Raw genomic sequence first — 14449 nt, forward strand, 5'->3', positions numbered from 1 at the left:
CCAAACCTCTCCTGCATTGGTGCAGTACCCTCTCCTCCCCTCTTCAACCCCCCCTCCTCCACCCCTCCCCCTATCCACTCCCTCCCTAGGAGATAGATTTAAAATGTGAATAACTTTAACAATATAACAATTCAAAGAAACTTCTTCCATTAGCACCAAAGGGACGACGGTGAGTCGGGTGGGCCTCAAATTGTCACGCTATCGTATATTGCTTTGGTTGTAGTTCAGGAACAAACAAACAAACGAGAGTTTTAATATATAGATTTTCGGAGGCTCTGATAGTCCAGACTGTGTCTTCTGAACTTAGCCCCATCTGCTGGTGTGTCTGAGGCACAGCATTTCTTTGCCCTCTAGCCTGGTAAAGCTATCCATAAACAGTACAATATAAACAAATCCCAAGGACTGGGCTATCAGATTGTGGAGAATGTCGATAGCATGCGTTTGAACTCAATGCAGTGCAGGAAACTAGCACAACTTATTGGCTTAGTGGATTGTATTCATGACCTGAACCTCGCGGTTGAGTTTCAAAAGGTGAGATGATGCTGGGATTAAAATTTTCCATCTGTTATGTAATGCTTGGGACTTGATCTCTGGAAGGAATTCTGACTGCTAAAACAGGAGAGAAAAAATGAAATTGTGTTGGTTATTTAAAACAATTTTAACAATATAAGTTTGGGCAAGAACATGATGGTTTGAAAGTTGTTTGTGGGGAGGGAGCATAGTGTCTGAGGACTCAGTGAATGTTTACAGTGTGGAACCCTACTTTTTTATTCTTCACTAATACAATCTTTCACTGCTCTTTCCTCTTAGCTTATCAAATGTCCTAATTTGAGGAAGGACATCCTTGCTATTGAGGCAGTGCAGCGTAGGTTCACGAGGTTAATCCCCGGGATGGCCAGACTGTCATATGAGGAAAGATTGGAAGGACTGGGCTTGTATTCACTGGAATTTAGAAGGATGAGAGGGGATCTTATAGAGACGTATCAAATTATGAAAGGACTGGACAAGCTAGATGCAGGAAAAGTATTCCCAATGTTGGGAGAGTCCAGAACCAGGGACCACAGTCTAAGTATAAAGGGGATGCCATTTAAAACTGAGGTGAGGAAAAAACTTTTTCACCCAGAGTTGTGAATTTGTGGGATTCTCTGCCATGGAAGGCAGTGGAGGCCAATACACAGGATGAATTTAAAAGAGAGTTAGATAGAGCTCTTGGGGCTAGTGGAACCAAGGAATATGGGGAGAAGGCAGGCACATGTTACTGATTGTGGATGATCACAATGAATGACGGTGCTGGCTCGAAGGGCCGAATGGTCTCCAACTGCACCTATTTTCTATGTTTCTATGAAATGGAAGTATGAAGAAAATGAAGTTTTAAACCAGAACAGGAGAATGTTTTGTCCATTGCAAACTAATATGCCTCGTTTTCAAAACAACCAATCTGCAATATCACCACGAAATGAATCACAGGAAGTTTTCATTTTCATATTGGTTAAGACTTGGGGAATAACAAGCTGATTGCAATAAAATCATGTCGATTTGCCAACAGACTCAACTTTGTGAATTTGACGGAAGCTTATTCTTGCCAGATATTTTGGTCAGAATACACTATTGTAGAAGTGGTAGGGATTATAGATCCCAGTAACAAAAAAGCTGGGGCAAGTAGTAAAGAAAATTACAATTTCACACATTGTTGATTGAAGCTACACCTAGGTGAATGATATATTAAACTAAGTCCTTATGGAAGTTGTCGCAATGTAAATTGCTTTTTTTGAATGAGAATATAAAATAAAATGGTGAAAACCCTATGTATTAAAGTATAATGAATACCATAATTATTTATAGGAAACATAACTGCAGATGCTGGTTTAAATCGAAGGTAGTCGACACAAAGTGCTGGAGTAACTCAGCGGGTCAGGCAGCATCTCTGGAGAGAAGGAATCGGTGACGTTTCGGGTCGAGACCCTTCTTCAGACTGAAGAAGCGTCTCGACCCGAAACGTCACCCATTCCTTCTCTCCAGAGATGCTGCCTGACCCCCTGAGTTACTCCAGCGTTTTGTGTCTACCATAATTATTTAAATCCACGTGCAACATATAACCAACTTTAAATTTCATCCCTTAAACGTTTACTGTTGATCTTGGGATTATTCCTGACCAACCCCCTTACCCTCACATTCCACTATCTGAGACTTAACATAACACCAGAATATTTATATATTTGCTTGAAACTTGCCGCCAACGAGACAGACGCCACCCACACGATTTCCTTGCACGGATTCCCGATTAACTCATCGATCTGCTGTTTGTAAATATTAGCTATTTGACTTTTATCTCTCCAAATTAAACGTTTGCCTGCTCATCTCCCCACTTGACAGCCGTGTGCTATCCATCAAATAGCATGTTTTCGTTTCGTCAAATACAATGTTTATCAATGTATTTAAGTTGCAGGGGTGATGCGAGATAAAGGGGGGGGGGGCTAGCTTTAGATTCATTTCCAAATTCTCAAAATGTTCTGGAGTTCTACCAATATTGGCAGCAATGCCATAAATAAAGGCTGTTACATAAAATGTTTCAGTTGACATTAATGAATGTAAATCAAGTGGATTCCTGGTTTGAGGGTTTAATTCAGGACTTTAGGAAGTATTCAATTAAGTAGGATTTCATTTAAATTTCCTCTTCTGAATGGAATTTTAGTTTTCACTTTGGGGCCAAGAGTTTAAATTTTCGAGTATTCTCGATGGATCTGTTTATGAAAAACGTTGAAGCAATTCTTCAGTCATTCAGTCATTCAGTCAATTCATAAGTCATTCAGCTATATGATAAAAATGTCCAAATCAAAACTCCTTGCTTTGTTTTAGGTCGAAATGGCATTGAATTGTTGGTAAATCTCAATTGATCTTTTTTTTGTTTGCAAGCATGTTTTAATGCGAGATGTTTTAAGTCACTTAATACTCGAAGTGGTTCAATCTACTGCATTTAAAACATGCGTGTTTTACTATTCACCTCAATCCAAAATCGTTGAGTTTTGTCTTGAGGTGCACAGCGATATCCCAGGTGCAATAGATGAACAAATTATCTTAATTAATAAGGGCATCTTTCCAGCAATTAATTTAAACGCCAAATATATACATTCCAAGAGCAATTATTATTGATTACATGATAATACATGGAGGTGTTTCAGTTAAAACCAACAAACTGTACGACAGTAATTTTGGGGATTATTTCATAGAAAGTTGACTTCCTGAATCGTTAACACTTAATACTCCCGACCTTTAATATTTTTCCATTTTTCTTTTTCCGCCGTTCTGCTCCGTTTGCAACCATATTTAATGAAGAATATGTGGAACGGTCTCGTATGTCTGCCAGGGAAAGCTATCGAATTTATGGCTACAAAAAGAGCATTCGGTATAATTTCGCACCCAGTCCCAATTTACAATTCTACAATCAAGCATATTGTTCCTACCGCGAATATAGACACACAATGCTGGAGTAACTCGGCGGGACTGGCAGCATCTCTGGAGAGAAGGAATGGGTGACGTTTCGGGACGGGATCCTTCTTCAGACCTATCGAGTTCACTTAACAAGAACGACAATTCAAAGTTACACAATTCATCTGGGTTTTGACTTTTGAAAGACAAGTGTGTGTGCATTTTTGATGCAATGTCGGCGAAGTTATTGGCTTGACTCTGGTCATACAATCGTATAGCACTGAAACAGGCCCTTCGGCCCATCTAGTTCAGCCTATTCGTCAAAACCTATTTTCAATGACTAGTTCTATTTCATACTGCCCAGATCCCCATGACTGTGCCGCCCGAGTGCCCCCGTTCAATGTTACCTTCTCAAGTCAAAGAGCAGCACATGCACGCAAACCTCGGGAACTCAGCCTCGAAAGTCCACTCCCCAATCACTCCTAATTGTGCCAATACTATGTTTGTGCCACGGATACATTTAGTGTGCCTGTGGTTTGGAGAGATCTATCTTTACCGCTGTGGTTGGCGGTAAACATTAATCCGTGCATCTCGACTTTGCTCGGGCTTTGAGCACTTCCTGCAGAACAATTATATTGAAACCAAAGCCCCCCCATCCCCCGTAACAATAACTAGTGAATACGCGTGGATCTGTTAATATTTAAACAAATCATTTTAGATTAACGTTCATATTTATAGGTTTATGTAAACGGTTGTTTCAACAATCACTTGATGAAGTTCCCACTCCACGTTTTTGTAGATAACTGGAAACCTGATTAAGTGTTGACAGAATATAACCGTGGCCTCCCTACATTTTACAATGCTTCACGTTTATATGGCCCCCAGCACTCTTCCATTCAGAATAGATTACAGTTATCTTTAAGAGGCAGATACAACCTCATTTAAACACCGGCGTGTTTTACCAGTGGCGCCATCCTGATCATGCATCGTACTGCAGACTATAGAATCTTCATCACGAATATTCTCAGGTCTTTGATTTGGAAAGACCTCAGTATAATTTATTTTATCTGCCGAGAGTTGTTCTAGCGGCAGGTGCCCATTACGGCGCCAACGGGCGGAGTTATTGAACAGTAAGAGAGTTATAGAGTTTTTAAAGACCTTTTCTTCAAAGTGATTCCTGTATCCAAATCTGATGTTCAAAATAATAATGTATGTTATGAGCATCAATTGATGCGAAATTCCCAATGTTTAAAAGGTTTGGTGTTTACTATGGCCTCTCCTCGTATACAATCCTAATACTGCATTATATTAATCACTCGCATTGAACAGTCAGTCTGAAGAAGGGTCTCGACCCGAAACGTCACCCATTCCTTCTCTCCTGAGATGCTGCCTGACCCGCTGAGTTACTCCAGCATTTTGTGAATAAATACCTTCGCATTGAACAGAACTCGATATCCGTCTTCCTTTATTGTACACCAGTCGAGTCGCCTGATTGATTCCAGGTGACTAATACCTGACCAGTCGCTACTAATTTTCCAGCTAAAAAAAGTTGGCAACTCGAAATTCATATGCCTCGGTTGCCATGTAAACGTGGCTTACTTGATAAAGTATTGTGAACGAAGGAACTGCAGATGCAGGTTTACACCGAAGAGAGACATAAAACGCTGGAGTAACTCAGCGGGACAGGCTGCATCTCTGGAGAGAAGGAATGATGTGATGTTTCGGGTGGAGATTCTGAAGTCAAGTCAAGTCAATTTTATTTGTATAGCACATTTAAAAACAACCCACGTTGACCAAAGTGCTGCACATCTGATTAGGAAAAAAAGAAGAAACATACAGTGGCAGGAGGATGGTCTCGTCCATTCCTTCTCTCCAGAGATGCTGCCTGTTCTGCTGAGTTACCCCATCGTTTTGTTTCTATTTTTGATAAAGTATTCGATGGGTATTGGAAAGGTTCATTACTTGGCAATAGTCCAGCTGCCCTGATGTGAACCAATTTTTTGAGGTCTTCGTTATTTTCAATAACCTTCTGGGTGGTATGGCTTCTCGAATTACTGAATTGAAATCGATTGAACACGCAATTGAAATCAATGAACACGCTGCAATATAAAGTTGAAAATCAATGGAATGGGGGAAAGTCAGTGATATTACCACGAGCTAAAATAGTTAATATAATTTCACTTGTAGGAAATTATAATTTCACCGTCATTAAAATCTTGTTCTCTATGACAAAGAGTGATAATGTGTTTCAAATCAATCTTCCGATCCGTGATCGAGCGTGTACAGTGGTTGTGAACTTCTGAACTCCCCCCTGCTGTATTTCGCTCGAATAACACGTGCGAACGAGGAACAGCCACAACAATTTGATTTTGTTTCTGCCCCACTGAAATGAGTAATTAAAAAAAATCATCTCTGTCATCACAAGACGTGCAATGAGCTCACAAGCAAATGTGTTCCAAATTATTAGTTGAGTCATTTAACTAATGAGGTGATTTGATTGCACTTATCAATGTATTGTCTAATATAATTGAATCACTATTGAAAGCACCCAATGAGACTAACAGCCATCTGTGATAATCACTAGATTAGGCAGTTACTATTAATCGCATCAAACTAGAAACAATGGTTGAGTTAAAATAATTTCGTCGCTTTAAATGAGTCCGAACACGACGATGCAATGTTGAACAAGATTAGTTTTAGACTTTTCAAGTTGTTTATGATCCACAAGTTACAAGTGGATTACAATTGACAAGAGGGTTCATGATTATAAGACAATATAAAAGCCTGCATTATCAGTCAAAAAAATTTTTTTAACACAGTTTAATTAATCATTTTAAAGAGAAAAAAGATCAGTAACAGAACGATTGTTATGTCATTTTGTTTCCATTGATATCTGCTTCCTTTTTCTACTGCTCTGCTTTCAGCCTTATGCTGCAAAGCATATGCATGATATCTTGGAAGAGTAAAATTGAGTCATGTCCACTAAATAACCCAATTAATATCTCGTAGGAAGGAACGGCAGATGCTGGTTTAAACCGAAGATAGACACAAAATGCTGAAATAACTCAAGCGGGTCAGGCAGCATCTCGGGAGAGAAGGAATGGGTGACGTTTCGGGTCGAGACCCTTCTTCAGCATCAAGTCTGAGTCAGAATTCAGAGTCTGAAGATGGGGCTCGACCCGAAACGTCACCAATTCCTTCTATCCGGAGATGATGCCTGTCCCGCTTGAGTTACTCCAGCATTTTGTGTCTATTTTCCTATTAATATCTCCTTCGAGCAAGTATGCACTAAAGCTATTCGCTGGAAAGTTATTTTACATTTTAAACAAAGCCAACAGACTAATTATGTAGCCGTTTCATTTGCTCTTGCTCAAAATCATCACCAATTATAAAATGGGATGGCATCATGGAAAATCAGATTCAATTTGGGCAGAACCGAGGCAATATTTGAAATTGATTTGTTTGCGCGTTTGATCTATTTATTGTCGTGGTTCGGTCAATATATTGTAAAATAAATAATAAAAATATACCAAACAAATTTCAATCGGCAAACAACACGTCTGACATTTAATCGTTGTCCATTCTTACCAAGTAATATTCAACGCGATTCTTTTGAATAATGCGTTTTCAGATTCCTAGCTTGGAATAAGCAAATACGAAAAAAAACATCTATGTTTTGGTGTTAAAACTACTTAATTATACCCAAGGCAATTTCACAGCCATTCCTGTAATACACAATCTCCTTGATGTATTGCTATCCATTAATGGAGACGTGCGAACACTGATTTAAAATGTGGATTGGTCTGTGGATGTCTCGGTCCCTAAACCAATTTGTTACAAGGAGCCGCAAGAGCTGAATGTGAACGTGACAACAATCCTTGAAAAATCTACATGGTAAACAGCAAGCAAGGCTCTGACATTTGCCAATTCCTTTCCCATGTTAGATGAAACAATTCGCGCTTATAAATAACGAAATATAATTTGTATCACAACTTCGAGAATTTTAAAAGCAACGATTTCTTCAATTTTTATATTTTTTATTAAAAATGAAAGAAATCATTGCTTTTGAAAGGTAAATTGGAAATAAATAATTGCTTTTAATTTCTGGTTTTTAATGAAAGTTTTGAAATATTTTCCTCTTGGTCAGAGTTTGTACTTCGTTTATTTTAATAAACTTCCTGTGGTTTCAAAATAAATCTTAGCTGGATGTTGTCATGGTATTTTGGATTGAAAATTAATGTCCCCGCAGTTAAACCAATTCAGGTCTTGACCAAGGTTCCTGCTTCGGAAGACGCCGATTTATTTCCAACAGCCGCTTGTGTAAACACCGGGCGCCATTTGGAGCGGTAACGGATGCAAATCGGCGAGCTGGAAGGCCTCTATTACTCTCCTGTAAACGTGACCCGTTTGGAGATTAAACATTCGCCAGGGACTATTATTACACTACTGAAAGTTACAAATGCTTCCTGTTTAATAACATGGACACCGCTAAGAATGAATGAATAATCGCGGTGCACGTGGTGTGCATGCTGCATGGAGTTATGCATCCACTTTGTGGATGTGTGTGTGTGTGTGTGTGTGTGTGTGTGCTGGGCTCTGCCTTGTAGCTTTACCTGGAGCACTCACTCCGTTCACCTCTTGCTCTGCCGTCTCAAGCACCCTCCCAGAGCAAGGGGCGGTCAGAGTAAGTTGCCAATCACCATGTGGCTAATGAAGGCCTCGGGCCCGCCCCCTGCGCTCAGAAATCAGTGGCTCGCCCGACTTTTGATAAGTTTAAGGAAGTTGATAGTGGGAATATCCCGGCCGCTCCAGCAGTTGTTCCGACTTGCAGCAAGCGGAGCCGTGGCCACTTCCAGCCAGCGGCCGTCATGCAGTACCAGCACCCCGGCCCCTCCGCTATGAGTGTCAATCTGCCTCTTTACGCGCCCACCCCGATGCAAGCGGTTCACCCAACTCCCTTCTACATCGACGACATCTTGGGTCGCAACGGGACTTCTCACGCCGCCCCAGTCACCCTCGGACTGCCGTCCCCAAATTCGTCCTTCACCAGCATCGCTTCCCCGTACCGGACACCAATCTACGAACCGACTCCAATCCACCCCGCCTTTCACCACCCAGCTCTGGCACCGTACGGCAGCAGCGCCTTCTCCGGACCCTTGTACCCATTTGCCAGGACGGTGAACGACTACACTCATGCATTCCTCAGACAAGACCCCCTGGGTAAGAACCAGTTTAGTTCTGATCGCCTCTCGTCGCCGTGCTTACGATGTGAATTAGAGTGGATGCAGCTTCAGTTAAAACCCAACAAGATTCTGCAGAAGCAGTTGGTTATTTCCTATTTCGTTTTTACTGTGTCGAGTTACCACTGTCACAGGGCACGTTCATTTTACTGCTTTAGCTCATCCGAATTTTCAGGGATAAAATAAAAAAACAGAGAATCTGGACAATCGAACAATCTGAGAAGAAGATGTGAATGACTCTAATTGACAATTCCACTGGCGAGCTAATCCAAACGCGCGATACTTTCTGGAATTATAAGTTCAAGTACACAAACTGCCGTGTATATCTGATGTGCTGTACGCATCGTCCCGTGATGTGATTGCAGATTTGCATGCTTTCGTTGGCCTAAAACATATTGTTTCTGCCTCAATTAACAACCAATATCCGAATACTGTTTCTGGGCAAAGAATCGAAAATGAAAGAGCTATATTTGTATTTTATTATTTTACATAAACATTTTCTACCAACAAACTCCCGTGGGAGAAGTAGATTGTCAGAAATGTTCACTGAACCTAGACTGACTAAGACCAAGAACCAAGAACGGCTGAAAATATTTTACTTACTTTTTCAGTTACTGCCAAGTTTTATTTTTAAATAGCCTTTAAATAATAAAGTGCATTAGCCCGCCAAAGTGGAGGGGATTTGCTTTTAAAAAAATCATTTAACTGATGGTTCGCTCTGTTGAAATTGCACCTTGAACTAGCATGTGTTCAAAAGGCTGACCCCTTTCCCGTTCATACAGGAAATCTTGAGTTCTCGATAGGAGTAAATCTGGTTACAGAGCTGTTAAATGTTTTCCTCTCAGTCCGAAGCAGACTCTTCCCCGGGAGTCGTGCACATTGCTGATTATTTTATCGACATCCTCAATACAGACATATACAGGAAACACTCGAGTTCTGATAGCCGGGATACGTTTTTCTGATATTGTTCATTTCCTCTGTGCGGGGTATGAGTTTATGGCAGCTAAAATAACCAGTTGCTTCCTATTTTTTGTGGCTGTTTTGCAGCAATTGAAGTGGAGACTGACGCAAGCGAAAATCGCGGAAAATAACAGCTCCGTTGAATTTAGAATGATTTAGCTGTGTCTTGAATGTTGTCAAGAGTCAGCCTTGAAATGTGCATTAGTTTAACTCACTCTAGATGTAGGCATTATTGTGAACATAAATATATACTTTGGTAATTAAACGACTATTTGGTAATGAAACCACAATAACAAATAAATGCAAAATAATCTGATTCACAGATAGCATCACATTGTGAAGTTGCTTATATTGCAACACTTTCTAGTTTATATTCAATCGGACAATATTCGACAACACTAGGTAGGCAATAAATGGCCCTACTCGCCTTTGCACCGAACTTAAACCCTTTGAATGCACTTCATGTTTACAAAAATGAACTGCTACATAGAAACCGTAAGTGGCCTATCTCGGCTTCCTTAACTCATTTATGTCAAGAAGCAGAAGGAAATAACAGCCCTTTAACAAGATAGGCCAACAGGAAACAGATTGACGGAAATGTTGCCATGGTCCTGAATTGGTAGGTTTCACACAACCCTCTTGGTTTGTATGAAATCAATTTTGCATTGTGAGACAGAAAAAGAGACCCCGGTTCATTTTTCCGGGTGCTTGTCCTAAATTATTGACGGTTTTTTCTTGATACTCTAACCAATGACAACAAAAATAATTCAGAACAAATTTAACATTGTACTATTGGGAAATAGATCAAGTTGTTTTCGATTTAACCCTCTGGACATATAATTATATATATATATATACTTTTTAATCCAAGTTTTAAAAAAAATGTCGATCTTTTATTTGATATCATAGATACAATATATTAAGACGGCCTGATTGTATGACCATGAACTGCTGAAATAGGATTCAAACGTGATTTAAATTCATTTATATAATTATAACTAGGCGTTATGATCCAAGTTTATCATTCCCATTGTTTTGCTTGATTTTTCCAATAGGTAAGCCCTTGATATGGAGCCATTTTATTCAAAGGCCGCCGCACAAAAGAAAGGGAGGACAAGTTCGATTCTCAAACGATCAGACTATTGAACTGGAAAAGAAATTTGAGACCCAGAAGTATCTTTCACCCCCTGAACGCAAAAGACTTGCCAAAATGTTGCAACTCAGTGAGAGACAGGTAAAAGGAAACCATATAGTAAACAATTGAAAGAATAATGTTTAAATAGTCTCCATAACCATACCTGTAGATTTTTTGCTCTTATGCAAATCCAACTACAGCAGGAATACATATGCGTTGATTCCACCAGAATAAATATTCTGATAACGAACATATCTAAAGATTGTAGATGTAATATTTACAATTTTAAACTATGATTTTAACATTTCACGCAAAAACATAATATGATGATTTAGATTAATGTTTTAGAATGCTTCACTGATTTTTGTTGTTGTTGCTAACTATCTGACCCCATTGAATTTTCTTCACGTCTCAATTGATGGGTATTTATTTATCTCACATAGTTAATGTTCTTCCTTTCCCATTCTTGCCTTTCGATTAAAAAGACAGAACATTTAAAACACGTTCCACTTTTTGGGCCTTAAAACGGGTGATTGCATTTTTGTTTGCAAACAAGCCCAGCAGAAATCTTTGCGATACTTTTATTGTACTGAAGCTTGAAGAATGATTTTTTTCTTCCGCAGGTGAAGACTTGGTTTCAGAACCGGCGAGCCAAGTGGCGGCGATTGAAACAGGTAGGGAAATTCTGCTGCCATCTAAACTCCGTGGAGCTCGACGTTTCCCGTTGTTATGGAAATGAATGTACAAACGAGAGACGTTAAATGCCAGAGCCTATTATATTTTGTGTGCGAAAGTAATTTGAAAGGTTATTTAACCTCTTTACCTTGATTGAAAAAACAAATAGTCATCTTGGAATTCAGGATGAACCACTGGAGCTGCACAAATATTAAAAGCTTCTAATGTAGTTCCTATATCAATTAATTTGGGCGATTCGCGCCCTCCCCATTAGGAATCTCTTATTTTTTTCTGCTAGGCCCATATGTTGTTTGTGCAATTGATACTTATCGATCAAGGTAGAAAAGTTGCCAAATTATCCACACAATTCAAAGAATATTCATTGCTCCATCGCTGGCAATTACACGAGTAAACACATTTATGCAACTATTGGCAAGGAATACGTAATACACTGAGCAAATGATTCCTTAATCTTTTAAAATTATGCTTCCCCTAATGATCTAAACTGGGCCCTGTGAATAGCAGCCCAGGCAAGTACAGAATTAATCGGAACTGTGGGAAGTTTCATCATCGTGTGATCGTTGTAATTCGGTGGCTACAAAACCATTCAATTCGTTTTTTTCTTCATCAGCAAAGTTGTATTTTATTTTGCATCAGGAGGAAGTCGGGTCAATGTGGTTCCTCCTTTGAGAAGGAGATACAAGTAGTTTTGTCTAACAAAAACAATCTTGTCTTACAATTTATTTTCAGGATTTTTAATTATTCCAAATGACTTTTATTTTAAAATAAAGGCGGCGAAGCCTATACATTAATAGTCAAACTAAAACTAGGCAATCCTACCGGCTAGTCCGTGGACGCTTGATTCTCAGTCGGTTCCAGAGTTTGATTTAACTATTAAAACGAAAACTAACTTGGTAGCAATTAAGGTCAGCGGGTGGGGGTGCATATTGTTGTCTGCCAACGTACGACAAAGCAGATTGGAGTTCTAGCGAATTCTCCGTTTATAGAATAATAAAGTATAGCTCGGGACATTGAAAATGACAAACCGCGAGTTTGCAGCCACAGGCGGTTCCTGCCGCGGCGAGTTGGTGATCTTGCATATCTTTCTCCTCATACTTTTGCGGTAATAATAGGAAAGGCGTCTTTTTTTTTGTTACGCACAGGAAAACCCTCAAGAAACCAAAAGAGAAGAATCGGACAATTCGGATCAATCGGTCGAGAGTCAATGTGAGAAGGGCCGGGAGAGACGCCTGAGTCCCGAGCAGAATAAAGCTATTTTACTCAAAGGGCCACTTTGCTCGACGCCCCCAGCTTTTCGGCAAAATGAATCAGAAGTGTCGGAGGATAGCGACGAAGAGGTGAACATCGACGACGATAGAAGTACTTATCCTGTAAATGCACAATAAAACCTATAGGGACACAACTCGGTTGGAGAATGGAAGGGTAGTGGTTTATCCTTGCACTTTACTGGAAACCGGACTGGTAGGTGGGATCTCTATTTCCTAAAGCCACGAGAATGTACAACGTGCGACACCCCCAGAACCTTTAAAAAATATATGGAATATGGAATTGCTATCGACCTTTAAACGCAATTGAATGAAGGGTTGTGTTTAACTCAGAATAGCAAGCGGTTATTATATTTATGTACAGGAAGTAATTTTTGAAATTTGAATATTTTCATACGTGTTTAGAGCGTGCCTTTGTCGTAATATTCAATTTTATAAGAAATTTGTCGGAATAAGCAAAGAGTGGAGTAATTTATACAACCATACAAGGCTTTGGCAACCTTGTATTTGGCCGGTAGCTTTCAGTAAATCTTGGTCCCTCCGTATATACCTCATATCCCACAAGTATTCTGTAGATTTTAATTTGTAAATACATGTTTGGTTGAAACGCATTAATAAATGCAGACAGTAACACAAAATACTTATCAATTCTAATGTGTACTTTATTATCGCAAAATTACTAACTGTATCAATCACCAGATATACATTTGGTCCTATGTTTCTTATCTTATACTGTGCAGTACACTGATTATGTATATTATACAGTCTTCCCATTTTGTTCACACACTCTTGCACCATGCGGCATTTTTGTTGATAGATGTACAGATCCACATAGAGAGAGCCCACTGTATATTTAATAAAACAAGTGGGAAGGTATTATTGAATAGAAAGTTTATGAACCAACATTCACATTCAGAATTTCAGTAGGCCCACATTAGAATATTTACAGTGGTTAATAATGAAATATTAACGAGGTGCATCAGATTTTGATCCACCATACATTTCAGTAGATGAAAATCAGCTGTATTTCGCCATATATGTGCAATATGGTTTTGTTGTTGGATTTGAAGTCTTAGCAGGTGTTTGACCAGTCGTATCTTTTGAATGATGCAAAAAGGGGTTATTATGTGAGGAATGCATTGCATCAATTTAATGGTTCAAACGTAACAACTTTGCTTTTTTGTTGATTATTTGATTTACTTTAAGACTGGAGGTTCGACGAATACCAATTTATTTTCAGTGTACTGTCGTCAGTCTGCATAGACTGGCCACGCAAAGGATGCACAGGCAAATTGGATGAAATGTCTATTTTAATGGCTAATCCAATATGAATTCCTGAGATCATTTCATCATGGAGACACGGGAGATGCTGGAATCTCGATCAAAAAATTATAATTCTGGAGGATCTCAGTGGATCAGGCAACATCTGTTGAAGGAAATGAGCCGAGGAAGTTTTGGATTGGCATTGGTATGGTTTATTATTGTCACATGTACCAAGATACAGTAACAGCGTTTGCCTGTCTGGCAAAACATACAATACCTGAGTACAATCAAGCCATAAACAAGAATAACAGATAGCACAAAGAAAAAAATAACCAGAGCACAGAATGCAGCTACAAAAAAAGTGCAGATTAAAAAAAAATCAGGACTCTTGCCCCGACATTCCCTCCACAGATGCTACCTGACCTTGTAGGTTTTGCATTGTTTTAAAAATTGCCATTGTAACT

General features: G+C 39.4%; 1 protein-coding gene across 1 annotated transcript; it reads left to right on the top strand.

Annotated features, from left to right (window-relative positions):
* The first annotated feature begins 8219 nt into the window (after window positions 1-8219).
* On the top strand, window positions 8220-13351 carry hhex (hematopoietically expressed homeobox). Its single transcript, XM_078412884.1, has 4 exons — window positions 8220-8646; window positions 10682-10860; window positions 11385-11435; window positions 12600-13351. The coding sequence occupies exons 1-4, from the start codon at window positions 8295-8297 to the stop codon at window positions 12840-12842; spliced, it is 825 nt and encodes a 274-aa protein (XP_078269010.1). The 5' UTR covers window positions 8220-8294; the 3' UTR covers window positions 12843-13351.
* Window positions 13352-14449: the final 1098 nt, after the last annotated feature.

The sequence above is a fragment of the Rhinoraja longicauda genome, chromosome 16 (assembly GCF_053455715.1).
Source record: "Rhinoraja longicauda isolate Sanriku21f chromosome 16, sRhiLon1.1, whole genome shotgun sequence".
NCBI classification, from domain to species: domain Eukaryota; kingdom Metazoa; phylum Chordata; class Chondrichthyes; order Rajiformes; family Arhynchobatidae; genus Rhinoraja; species Rhinoraja longicauda.